Source organism: Eleginops maclovinus, chromosome 2, assembly GCF_036324505.1.
Source record: "Eleginops maclovinus isolate JMC-PN-2008 ecotype Puerto Natales chromosome 2, JC_Emac_rtc_rv5, whole genome shotgun sequence".
Classification (NCBI taxonomy): Eukaryota; Metazoa; Chordata; class Actinopteri; order Perciformes; family Eleginopidae; genus Eleginops; species Eleginops maclovinus.
Window position 1 is genome coordinate 21,092,310 of NC_086350.1, and position 13,703 is coordinate 21,106,012.

Genomic DNA, 13,703 nt, shown 5'->3' on the forward strand with positions numbered 1-13,703 from the left:
TCACACCATCGACTGAACGACTCCAACCAACCCGGAACTTTTTAAGTCAACTAATCATTCCTGAAAACGTATTGCACGGAGTTTCCTCCTTTTTTCCGAGCAGTTCACAAGTTACTGTAAGAAAAGTCACTTCCACGGACTGGGTGTTCCTCTCAGTGGAAGAAAAGGACAGTTGCAAATGTTTCTCACTCCGACTGCGGCGGCTCCTGTGGGACAGTAGCCTCGACTTGTCTTTTTCAAACCAGGTAGGACCCAGGCAGGGGGAATAGCTCTGCAACTGACTCTAACTTATTTTTCTTTTCTTTTTTCACAATCTTATCTTGTATCTTTCCACCAAGCTTTGTCATGACAGTCTTACATATTTGCATGCATGGGTTTACTTCTTGCAAATCAGCTTAAATCTTAACAGCAGCACATTACTTTAAAATTAAAAAAAACAAAAACAAAAATAGTTCTACTGCACTCTTGTTACGTTTGATTTTGTAAAGCAGAACTGTAATAAAGTAATTCGTGGGTAATTCACCAGTGACCAGTGTATTATATGTTAATGTGTTATACTATACACTTCAATATACTAGTAGAAGCCTAGGTCAGTCTTTCTATTGTCTCCTGTATTTGAAACAAACTTAGTTTGTATGTGTGTGTGTGTGTGTGTGTGTGTGTGTGTGTGTGTGTGTGTGTGTGTGTGTGTGTGTGTGTGTGTGTGTGTGTGTGTGCATGCGTGTGTGAAGGGGGGAAGCTCTCAGCTGCCTGAAATTCCTAACCTGACAGGGTAACACACACACACACACACACACACACACACACACACACACACACACACACACACACACACACACACACACAGAGGAGAGGGGTTCTGTCAGTCCAGGGGGTCTGAGACACCAGTGAGTCAGCAGGCTAACAAAAGCTCTGTCTGTGCTGGTGGTTTTAAGCTTAATGAATTAAAGTGCTCATAAAAAAAAGAAAGAAAAAAAAGCACGGCCAGATGGACGTTTTAAATCTGTACACCTGTGTAAAGTCTAGATGTTACACCATAGGAAATTATGTCTTGGGGGGGAAACAATATACTTTTTATACCACCATATATGTGCTATACGTTTAATTTGTTTTCTCTGTTTTGTAGCTATCGTGACTTCCCTTTACTATAATGACAATTATGTGTCATCAGTCTGTTGACAACTGTACTGATAGTACTTTTTAATATATCAATCTTAGGCAAAACTGTAAAAAACATTGCTTTGTCATTACTAACACCAAAGATACAACCATTCCTGTCATAGATTACTAAGAAAACAAGCTAAAATGTACTTTTAAATGGTAATGGGACCAGTATTTCCTTGACCTTGATTTAAACCAGTGTCTAAATCAAAATTGTTGCCAATAAATGTATTGAAATTAGTAGCATTTATAGTACTAACACATTAGGTTCACTTTTGTTTAAAAGCAAACAGACAAACATTTAAGGAGCAGTTTTAGCCTCCATGTCCCTAATTGAGGGGAAATCACAAACATGCATCGACAGGTAGAGACACACTCTCATCTGTGAATAACCTCTATGGAGAAGATGAAAACCTAACGTTCTGTTGAGTTAAGAAGAGGAAACTTTTATTCATAAATTACTTTTATTTGTTCATTCTTTTCTCATTCGATCTGTAAATCATACACATTTACAGTAACTTAGTAAAGATTTTCAATCATGCAGTCTATGCCTGACAATAAGAAATCAATTTCATGTGTCAGAATACAGGTTACAACACTTTCTAAGCATCTTTTTGTTTTGTTGTCGAGGAAACAAGCTGACGCTCAAAGTACTAGCTTATGTTTATCCCTCGTCTCGCGAGGTCAGTACAGGCTAGGCAGTATCCAGTATTACAGAAGACCTGAGCGTGTTTGGACAGGCCATGATGAATGTGGACCAATAGTGCTTTACTGTCAGCGCGTGAAACCCAAGATACTAGACCACTGAACACATTTTTGCAATTGACTACAGTTAGGCCTGCAGGTGAGTGATGCAAAATTGTGTTATTTTGTTAATATAAAAAAAAGAACATTAGAAATGTATGACTCATTATCAATTAAAATGAGAGTTTAGGCAAACAAGTTAAAGAGCTTCTCGCTGGCATCGCTTTGAGGCACTACAGTACCTACTAACTTGCTAGTGTCAGCATGCTTACATGCTCACAATAACAGGGTTATAAAGTATTTTGTTGAGTTGTGTGTCTGTAAAAGTTAAAAGGAATAATTATCTGCAAACTATGAATTTTCAAAATGTAGTACTTTGCAGTGCATTTTGAGATATTTCAGTCTGGACCAAAGTTGTGGTCGACTAATAGGGTCAGCTTTCAAATTGCCAACCTTTTTCCACAACTAGTTTTTATAATTCTTAAAAAGAAACCTGTCCTTCCTAATGATAACCAAATAAAAGTACTGTAGAAACCACATTCTTACATTGTATATTTCACTCTCAATACTCACCAAAACAAAGCTACCTATCCCTTGCTCTTTGTAGTGCAAACCAAAGCAATAATTTGGGTTCAGCTGACAAACACATGGGCTCATTTTCAAATTCATCATTATGCAGCTCAGACGGATACTCAGCTTAAAACCCACAGGCCCTCTTTGTTTTTGCAAAGACATGACATGTCATTACCCCGAGTTTTGCCTTGAATTTGCTGACTCATAAGCCGCCAGAGAACAAATCTGTATTCACAACCACATTTCTTCAATATGAGGCTGTTGGAGGGAAGTTGACCTTCTGCACCAGCACCAAAAAAACACTGTGAGTGGTTCTCAGTCAGTCCTGAAAGATATTCCTCCCTGTCATTCCTCTTTCGTTGGCCTTCTTTATCAGGAAAGATGCTGCCTCAGGGCGAGTGAGGTGAGAGACGCTAAAGGTGGTGTTTTGACAGAAGTATTGCTTTGAACCCCACAATAAACTCTGAGAGCTTTTTTTTTTTAGACTGGCGGTGAAGGTATGTAAACTATCCAAGAGATCAAGCAGAGGGTGGGGGTTATTAATCACACCAAACACAAGCAGGCACACGCTCGACCTATTTTCTTTCACCAAGAGCTCATGAATGTACAGAAACATTTACATCCAGCTGTATTGTTTCCATGTGCTGAGAGTAAGGGAGGTACGGAGAAGGACAAGGAAAGGGGGGAGGGTTGGAAACACAACTGCTTCTTCTGTATCCTCTGGGAATGCTGTCTGATGGCTGGGGAAGAAGTGTGTACGGCATGTGTGTGCATTGGAAAAGGGGGGGAGAAAGAGTGAACAATCCGTAGTGCGTGTTCAGACAGCGTTTAACCCACTCAGCTGTACGCAGCGGACCATAAAAACAGTGAAAGAGGAACATGGTGTTCTACAACTTCATAGTGAAAATGATAGTTGCTTTGACCTCCATGAGCCCTTCATTAGATGGACTGATCAGCAGTCCAGACGTCTAGAGCTGGTTAGCCTTCACTTTGTCATGTTTGAAAATGATTGAATACATTTTTTGTTTTTGAACAACAATAGCAACAGCCCATATGAAGCCTCTCTGTTGATTTATTTTTCAGTTCTTCCTTTCCCAAGTCAAGATCAGGCCCACAATTTTGTAGATTCATGAAATTAATAATATTCTTTCTGTTGCAAGCTCAGATTTTAAGTCCACTGACAGCATTTTGTGTTAAATGTAATTTGACATTAAATCTCGGGATTTGTAGGCCCATCAAATACAATCTCAATCAGATTTTGGTTGTAGATAACCTACTATTTTTCACAGTTATCTTTGTTGAAAGAAGACAGAAAGGCTTTGTATTTGGTTTGTTTTCTTGTTTTATTCTTAACTGTTTTTCAACCCTTCTTCCTGGTGAAGATGATGAGGGCAACATATTCTTTTTTACCAGGTTCCAGTTAGTTAAGGTTATGATATTTGTAATCAATGACTGTTTTGTTTTGACACTTTCCTCTTGTGTATTTTCTACAGCCTTTGAGTGGTGGGTTAAAGAGCTGCCAACATGCCTCAACAGAAGGACATAGTGAAGATTGCCATCCAGATGCCTGGGGCCTATCCCCAGCTCATACAACTGGACCAGGTAATGCACTCACAATTTCTATTATCCTCCTTTTAAATCACAAATGCCTGTTTTAAAGTTGCTTGTTTTCGTTTGTTACTCTAGTTGGTAGTATTTAAAAAATGATGTTGTCTTTGTCATAGAAATTCTCTGGTGTCTGCCCTTAGTTCAGCCTTTTTAAGTAGCGCTTCACCTTGGTAAACCGTTTCCTTTGCTAATCTTGGTGACCTAAAGACAGGAAAAATGACCTTCACCCTAACCTTCAAGTGATATTTACATGTTGACATATGTTTGTTTTTGCACTGTGGGCCACAACTGTATCAGAATCAGAATCAGAATTGATTTATCCCAAACAGGGAAAGTTTTTGATTGCAGCAGCAAAGTACAAAAAGAAGAAGCATAAACAATTACAAATAATTCAAACTAAAACTGAGAAATATACAAATGTACAAATAATGCAGTGAAATGGAATATTAAATAAATATAATGTAAATGTACAATGATAAGTTTCAAGGTGTGCATGTTATGTCCAGTTCACAAGAGAGGCTATGGAGCATCCAAAAACCAAAAACAATCCAGTTTGTTGAGGAACTGCAGTGTATGACTACACACCCTATCTTTAAATATATTTGTTTTGCTATCACATGTACTCCTGCTCAAGCTCAAGGTGATCTCTGAGACAGCTTGCTCAAGTGCCCCCATAAAGCTAAAGCTCACAGAATGATGTTTTAGTTCAGCAGCCTTTTACTTTCTTGAAAATTCTTGGAGATTTAAAATGTATTTTACAAGAGTGTCCTAGCCGAGGAACGAAGCAGCATATTAAACAAAGTTTCAGATATTAAAAAGAAAATGATATTGATGCAAACTCTAATATGCGTGGCTGTGTGTGTGTGTGTGTGTGTGTGTGTGTGTGTGTGTGTGTGTGTGTGTGTGTGTGTGTGTGTGTGTGTGTGTGTGTGTGTGTGAGTGACTGACTGACTGACTGACTGACTGACTGACTGACTGACTGCAAAGGGGTAATTATCCCACTTCCTTACTAGTGTGGTTTGATACAACTGCTGCAGCACGATATATTTAAAGTAGTCTGGTACATAAAGATACTCTGTGGCGTCATTCAGATATCGTATGTAGGTTTCAGCATTGTTATTTTTCTAATAACTGACTAGCATCATGAAAGTGTAGTTAAGGTGAGCTAGTTAGCTCACCTTTACCTCAGTGATTTGATCCTAAAGATGTTCCTTAGAGAAAGGAAGCAACTCTGTGATGAAAGAAGAAGAAGATATGGAGTCTTTCTCTGTTGTTCTATACAACAGGAGGTAGCAAACACTGCTAACACTAGAAACACGAGTAATAATCCAATACCAGACGCCAGCTTAGCTACATATTTAGCCAGCTAGATTGATAGCTAGGCTAAGGCTGTTAGATGATAACCTTTTCAGTTATTTATTTCACAAATTGTTGGTTAATTTATATATATTATTGCACATATTATATCTTATTGTGTCATGTTTATTTAAGATATTGAACACTTTTTTACCCGTATTCCTAGAAACTATGGGGAAGTTGTACTTTTCTTTTTACACAAGACTCTATGCATGAGTAATAGTTTAAACTGCATCCCTGTGTATCACATCACATACTGTACATCTCCTGAGAAGATTTGAACAGACAAAGAATGGATTTAACTGTTAGGCTACTCAAGAGACTGTCTGGTTAATTCACCACAGAAAATGCAGCACAACTAAGATTAATGCAGATACCAGATGGACACACTTTTTCAAGCTTATATTGTCAACCAAGAAGGCAAAATAGTTAAAAACGTAGGGGTTTCAGATTGTGATGTAAATGCAAATTGTTTTCTTTTATATTGCATCATAACCAATGCTGTCTGGCCAGAAGTATCCCTCAAAAACTTCTCATTGGCCCAGTTGCCTCCACTAAACACATCCGATCACTTATAACGGAACAGCCACTGGGTCTACCACAGAACCCGAAGACATTTTGATTGGTGGACCGCGGGGCTGACCACTAATAGCAGGATAGCTGAGAGTCAGACATGGAAGTAGTCTGGCTTTTATTTACGTACAAAGACAGATCTGGGCACCGAGGGTAACATTGTTCAGAAAGCATTGAGGAGATGGATTTCCTCTTCTCGGCAAACACAGTTTGCAGCCAGCTTGAATAGCTGTGGTACCGGGTTCCCATAAAAGCATGTCATTACAGAAGCATGTGTTCAGCTCCCTGGCAGGCAGAATACGTTGATTCTAAATCCTGTTGTTATGATTCTCATGTATGCAGCAGGTGTGTGTTTTTTTATGTTGTTTCAATGCATTTTTATGTATCTAACAACTTGTCTGTTGTGTCTTTTTGCAGAAAAAACCTTTGTCTGCTGTGATAAAGGAAGTGTGTGATGGGTAAGTTAAAAATAATAATGGATTGGATTTGTTTTGCTGCCTGTACGCTGTCCGGTGGAAATGTTCAACATCATTAACTGTATCTATTACTTTAAAAGTGATATCGCTGTGTGTGTGTGTGTGTGTGTGTGTGTGTGTGTGTGTGTGTGTGTGTGTGTGTGTGTGTGTGTGTGTGTGTGTGTGTGTGTGTGTGTGTGTGTGTGTGTGTGTGTGTGTGTGTGTGTGTGTGTGTGTAGCTGGAATCTCCCAGGTCCAGACAACTATGCTCTGCAGTATGCTGATGGAGTGCAGACGTACATCACTGAATCGGTGAGTCACATCTATCTAAGTCATACATACAGTATACCATAATGTCTTCATAATGGAATTGGTAGGGTAAATGTTCAAGCACTTCAGATGTTTCTATTTTTAAAACAAGAGGGAGGTTAATCTTGTTTGAGACATCAAAGCACAGCAATAAATCAGAGGAAGAAAAACTCTCATCACCTCTGTCGGCTTTTGTGTGTATTTCCCTTAAGTACAAAAGTACATGTGATTACTTTAGTTAATGCTACATGTACTTACTTTACACAAAATGAAGCCCAGCCCCCACAATTTCATCAATGATAATAAAATGAGCGTGAGACAGAAAAAAAACATAGGAAACAAAGAACTAACTATAAGCAGCTGGAAGTACACTCAGCTTCTTGGAGCGTCGTGACCTTTTGAAAAGGTTGCCAATTAAGTGCCCTCCCCCTCTTTGGCCTGAAGCGGAACTGCAGAAGCCAGTGCAATGCCATCAGAAATATGCATAGATAACACTAACAATTTGTACAAAGCATGATACCGTTCAGAGTTTGGGTTTGTAAAATACAGATGTTTCAGTCCAATAGCAGATGCATTACTAGGCAGAGTAAATATTAGCTTGAATGTGTGCAGTGTGATAATAACTTTATTCCCTTCTTTAGAAACTGTATATCTTTTTTTGGAGTGGACAAAAGTGCACAAGCTTAGACCGTAAACACAACATCTTCTACAAATCTGCTGACCAGAAGGGATTAATCGTGCAGCTCAAATGCACAAAGTAGCTTACTTACGATTCACACATGGCACATACATTACATGTAGTATTCATCTGCACAGTGCACTGTCTTTTGTAATTGTAATTTGTAAGATATTTATTTTTCTTATGTAGCTATCGGTATTTGTCTATGTTAAACAAACCCTAGAAAGTATGCAAAAGTAAATGATATGCATGATTAAAAGAAGGAATGCTGGATCAGCAGATGGATTTGGGGCAGGTACATCACATTAGTCCTTCTAATGTTCTAGGAGTCCAGTGCAGCTTCTTCTCTAAAAAGAGAGATGCAGAGCTTGTTAACCTTCATTGTTCACAGACAACCCAGTTTTACCCGCAACATTTAACTCTCTTCTACAGTCGTTAGAGTGTCTGTGCTAATTCAGTCTTAGCTTTTTTTGCAGTTTATAGGTGACTATATTTGTAAGTGTGAGTTTCTGTATGGGTTACTGTGTGTATTGGTATTTTTTACTGTAAATATGTCTGTGTGGTTTGCTCATTTGTATACTGTATATGTGTGTTTGACTCTGCATTTACTGTTTATGTCGGTCTGTTTTAGATTTCAACAGTTTTTAAATCCCTCTGTGTGTTTGTTTGTGTGTTGTAGAATCGTCTGGACATAAAGAATGGCTGCATTCTGCGTCTGACCAAGGCACCGGTGAGTCTGCAGCGACCACGCTGTCAGCCACGCTACTCTTTCACCTCAGTCTTCTCACATTCCTCCAGGCCTCTGTCTCTCCCCTCCATCGCTTTCCTGTCACACTTTTATTTATGTTCTGCGTGCCGCAAATTTACAGAATCAGATGAATATACAGACAATGGAATAATTCAGCACTGAATATGTAAAAACAGAGAAAATGATATTGATGCAAACTCTAATATGCGTGTGTGTGTGTGTGTGTGTGTGTGTGTGTGTGTGTGTATGTGTGTGTGTGTGTGTGTGTATGTGTGTGTGTGTGTGTGTGTATGTGTGTGTGTGTATGTGTGTGTGTGTGTGTGTGTGTGATCATGTGTGTTTTGCTTGCAGGGCCGATGCGCAGAGGACTTGTACAAAGGCATCCAGAGCACGGACTCAGGCGTGCGCTGCGATTCGCTGAAGGAACTGGCGAGCGTTTCCACGGACGTGACCTTTGCTCAGGAGTTCATCAGCCGAGACGGACACCTCTTATTGGTCAAGATAGTAGAGGACTCTAATGAGTGAGCTCTCAATGTGTGTCTGTCTCTGCATGTGTATTTTTCATTGGGTGTGGTCCAATCCATACATGTAGTAGAGCAACATATCCTTGCTGAGCCAAACATGTATAGAAAGGAAAAAAACAGCTGCTGAATATCAGTATTTAAGGCCACAAATGTTATACATCTTCTGCTCAAAGTTTGTTGTCACATTTCCTTCCAGATTCTCTCTCTTCAATTTTGGCTAAAACAGAATAGTTCGTTTATTTTGAGTATTGAAGCAAGGCTCTTCTAATGCTATTTGTCAATGCATATGTGCGAGAAAAGTTTGTATTCATGTCCTTAAATGTACTTATAATTTCTTCCTATGTGTGTGTGTCATTCAGGAGCAATGCGATTATGACCCACACACTGACAGGCTTCATGGAACTGATGGACCATGGGATCGTTTCATGGGAGAACCTCTCCTGTGTCTTCATCAAGAAGGTGCGGTTTGTCCCTCTATTGTATTATCAGATGTCTTTTTCACTAACTGTGCTCACACTCTCTCTTACTCTTCTTCCTTCCCTACATCCCTTTCTTCCAGATTGCCAGCTTTGTCAATGCCAAGTCGACCGACGTATCAATACAACAGGTGTCCCTGGACATCCTGGAGAGCATGGTGCTGAGTAGCCACAGCCTCTTCCTGCAGGTCAAACAGGAAGTCACCATGGAGAGGCTCATCGCTCACCTCCAGGTGTAAGTAACTGATAGATATGGACTGACTCTTAGAAGCCAATCATAAATTGGCTGCCACACTTGCTTGATATATGATTTTTTTGGTGTTGCAACCTTGATTTTGCTATCGGTTTTAACACTGATCTTTTAACAGAAATGTCATTAATGTAACTAATCCCACGGGCCGCAATGCGAAATTGGGCCAGGGTCCTAAAGTACTTCTCATCGCCCTTAATTTACCCCCTCTCACTCGAAACAGACCTGTCTTAGAAACTAATTTGCCTTCACTTCTCTGTATAGTTTCATGATTGCATCTTCAATGGCTGCAACTCTATTGTGTAGACAGAATCTATCCGACAGACAAATAAACTGAAATATAAACATCTGGAAAGTGCATTGTAACAACGCATTTCACAAAATATTGTCTGTATTGCTTTATTGCACAGACATCGCCTTGTTTATCCAGACCAAAGTCAATCTAATCTGATCTAGACCTTTTAGACTTCCCTCAGTGGCAGATAGTGGAAGAAAATAAAGACAAATGAAAATAAATCCCTCAAAGTGTTCAGGATGTGCTGTTCAGCAAAGTGAAAGAGAGTGACACGTATGTGAGGGTGAGGCGGTAATAAGTGTCAGCATTGTCTCTGAAACAGGAAGTTAAGTGCTGACAATCCCACTGTATCTAACATTTTTCACACCAACATTACACAGTTAGAATTAATCTTTTAAAACATCCTTTACTTCTAAAACCTCTTTATAAACCATTTAAATGATGCGTGTGACTCACATCCCATCTCCTCTCTTTGACTCCAGGACCAATCCGCAGATACAGACCAAAGCCATGGCTCTACTCATGGCACTACTACAAACTGCAGGGGACTCGGACAGACAGGTGCTGCTGCAGTGTGTCTCTATCTCTCTAATGCGCTTTCCAATAACTTCCTCTTCTCATCAAACTTTCAAGCATTCACACAAGTTGGTATTCAGTTAGTTTCAGGGCCGAGATGGTGCAGCCTGCAGCTGTTAATCGGTATGCACTGTGCATACTTTAACTAAGCTGATGTTTTTCCTAACAAATCATCTTAATGTTTTACTATTGGACGCCTCTGTATCCCAGGCTTATGGGCATGCATGTGACCTGGAGAGAAGGGCGGTAATTTGCGTCATCAGATCTTACAGACAGTCTGAAAATGACCCATTTATCTCGTTCTGCCCGGTCATCACAGTCTAGTCTTTCTCTCTCTCTGTTCTGTTCCTGCTCCACTCTCATTGTACGGGAACAGTTCCCTCATTCAGCTCATCTCCCTTTCTCTCAGACTCTCTTTGTTACTCACTGACACACACGCACGCACACACACACGCACACACGCACGCACGCACGCACCACACACACACACACACACACACACACACACACACACACACACACACACACACACACACTTCCTCACTTTTACAGTAAGTCCACAAATCCACCCTTCTTATCAGCAAATGCAGCCCTGAACAAAACTAGGCTGGGCACGATATGCATGTAGCAGCAAGTGGTGATTGTGTCATAGAGGTCAAAGTCTTTACACTCACTAATAACAACTTCCCACCCTCTGATCTGTCACTGACACTATGTCGCCTCCACATGTTAGAAACATGTCATTGCACCTCAGTAGCACATTTGACTCACTCTTTGTTTTCTGTTTTGCAGGATATGTTTGCCTTCCTGAATAAGAAGAATCTCCGACAGTACATTTATAAAGTAATTAATCAAACTATTGTCTTTTCATATAGCTTTCTGTGTCTCAGTGATACATTGATCTTGTTATGGTGCAGAGAAATGGAAATAAAGCAACATTGCTACCTTATTTGTTGCAGAACATCATCCATAGTTCTGGTTCGGTCCAGGACGAAATGGCCCACTACCTCTATGTCCTGCAGTCCGTTACCTTGAATCACCTAGAGCCTCGCATGAGGACACCGCTGGACTCCTACAACCAGGTGAGCTACATTGAGACAACATATGCTGATCAATGCTTTTGTGTCTCACTCCAAACTATTTGATTTCTTAACCAACACACACACACACACACACACACACACACACACACACACACACACACACACACACACACACACACACACACACACACACACACACACACACACACAGCGGTTAGGATTCCTCAGCTTTCATCAGATGTATAGGGATAGTTTGGATGTTTTAAATTGGGGTTGTATGAGGAACTTCTGGATAGTCAGTGTTCCTACAGTAGATGGAGGTCAGCACGCTCCCAGTTTGAAGAAAAATACAGGAACATCAAATCAAAGCAATGTACTGCTGTGAAGGAAAACAGCAGCAAAAGATACAACTTAAACAAAAAAAACTGTCAAAGGCGCAACTAAAATAATCGATTGTGTGCTTTATTGAGATTATTTTCATGCTTTAGCTTGCGGTTTGACAGCCCATCCAAATGGGGACCTGAAGTCATTATCTATTCTCTCTTCAAAGCCACTATATTGCGTTTTTTAAGGTTGGCTTATCCAAAATAGGTATGTGCCCACCACCATTTACTGAAGATGAAACATTAATAGTACCTCATACAACTCCACTTCAAAACATTTACACTAACGCTTTTAAATTGAACATATCTAAAACACAATAACGCCTCACTGATCACAGACTTTGATGTGCTCAGCTGTACCTCAAGCAAGTTTGTTATTTTGTCTGAGCAAATGTCTTTATCTTTCATCTTAATAAATTGCACGGCAGTGACCACAGTATGGAGACACCTGTCCACTCATCATCCACCTTTCCTCTGCTTCTTCCTCTATCTTGCAGGAGCAGAGAGAAATCCTTCATAGTTTGCGGCAGACGGCGTTTGAGACGGAGAGCGAGAACAGTCTGAGCCACGAGAGACGGCGCTCACTCTGCGCCAAAGAGTTCAAGAAGTTAGGCTTCTCTGTAAGTGACCGCTGTCAGAAGTCCTTCCCTGATGTTTCTGCCCCCTTCTGTGATTAATGTTTTCTTTGATCATTTCAGAACAATAGTAACCCAGGGCAGGACTTGGTGAGGACGCCTCCAGGTCTTCTAGCGTTGGACACCATGTATTACTTTGCAGCGCGCTATCCTGATGCCTACAGCAGGGTGAGCGGGATGTATCTGCTTTTAATTCCACCATATAAAGAGTTTTAGGCAAAGTAAAAAAATATATATATTTTCTGACTTTTCAATGTGGTAGCTAGCATTTACCATTTAAGTCCTAAACCTGAGCCGTCTCACTTGAGAAATAAAAAAAAAATCTAATTTTGATAACCTGATCTAAATAGCTCATACATGTTTTGGTTGTCTAATTTAGGATAAAAGTATAAATGCTTTATAACAGCTGAAAAAGTCCATACTGTCATGTTCTTATTGTCTGTGTAAGCTCTATGACAGAGGCTTCACTTCCTGTCCAACTGAAAGTAATGCTTCCTTTACAATGTCCATTTCTTTCTGTCTCCCAGTTTGTCCTGGAGAACAGCAGCCGGGAAGACAAACACGAGTGTCCGTTCGCCAAGAGCAGCATCCAGCTCACACTCATCCTGTGTGAAATCCTTCGCATCGGAGAACCCCGTAAGTTCATCTTCAACCTACAGCATTAGAACCATGCGAAACCTCTGGTCAAACTCACTCTGCAACTGATAACCTGAATTTGTTTTGCTTTTCCTTTCCATCATTTCTATTCCCTCCTCTGTCGACAGCCTCAGAGACGAGATCTGACTACCACCCTATCTTCTTCAGTCAGGATCGGCTGATGGAGGAGCTTTTCTGTGTCTGCATTCAGCTGCTCAACAAGACCTGGAAGGAGATGAGAGCCACACAGGAGGACTTCGATAAGGTAGGCTAACTTCAAACTTATCAAGCTGTATATTCACTTTTAAAGAACAGTTCCATTTTTCAGGAAATATGTCCAGAGCTTGATGAAAATATCAAAACCTACCCACTCCTCGTTTACAGTCTTTGTGCTAAGCTAACTGGCTCAAGCTAAAGCTGCACATTCCCATATACCAACATGAGGGGTGCATTAGTCTTCTCATCTTCCAAAATGACTCAATACTTTCAGGTCATAATGAGGTATGATTAAAAAGTAAAAGATCCAGAGTTGTACTACTCCAACTCAACCCGTATAAATAAACATAATAATAATAATAATGATATCTACAGTGTGAGGCAGATTTTAGTACATGATCTGAAAGGGTAGACTTTATCCAAGTTGAACTGTAGGCATGTTTGTCTTAATATCCACTCAGAA

At 40.2% G+C, this 13,703-nt stretch overlaps 1 protein-coding gene across 1 annotated transcript in view; it reads left to right on the forward strand.

Moving 5' to 3' along the window:
• The window catches only part of elmo3 (engulfment and cell motility 3), a 20,405-nt gene continuing 6,702 nt past the window's right edge, over window positions 1-13,703 (forward strand). The window contains exons 1-15 of the mRNA XM_063904649.1: window positions 1-245; window positions 3,972-4,080; window positions 6,433-6,473; window positions 6,710-6,782; window positions 8,138-8,188; window positions 8,558-8,727; window positions 9,090-9,189; window positions 9,290-9,441; window positions 10,234-10,312; window positions 11,120-11,170; window positions 11,287-11,409; window positions 12,251-12,373; window positions 12,452-12,556; window positions 12,916-13,024; window positions 13,153-13,289. Coding sequence (XP_063760719.1) covers window positions 4,003-4,080; window positions 6,433-6,473; window positions 6,710-6,782; window positions 8,138-8,188; window positions 8,558-8,727; window positions 9,090-9,189; window positions 9,290-9,441; window positions 10,234-10,312; window positions 11,120-11,170; window positions 11,287-11,409; window positions 12,251-12,373; window positions 12,452-12,556; window positions 12,916-13,024; window positions 13,153-13,289 — 1,392 coding nt within the window. The 5' untranslated portion in view covers window positions 1-245; window positions 3,972-4,002. The remainder of the gene's footprint in view (window positions 246-3,971; window positions 4,081-6,432; window positions 6,474-6,709; window positions 6,783-8,137; window positions 8,189-8,557; window positions 8,728-9,089; window positions 9,190-9,289; window positions 9,442-10,233; window positions 10,313-11,119; window positions 11,171-11,286; window positions 11,410-12,250; window positions 12,374-12,451; window positions 12,557-12,915; window positions 13,025-13,152; window positions 13,290-13,703) is intronic.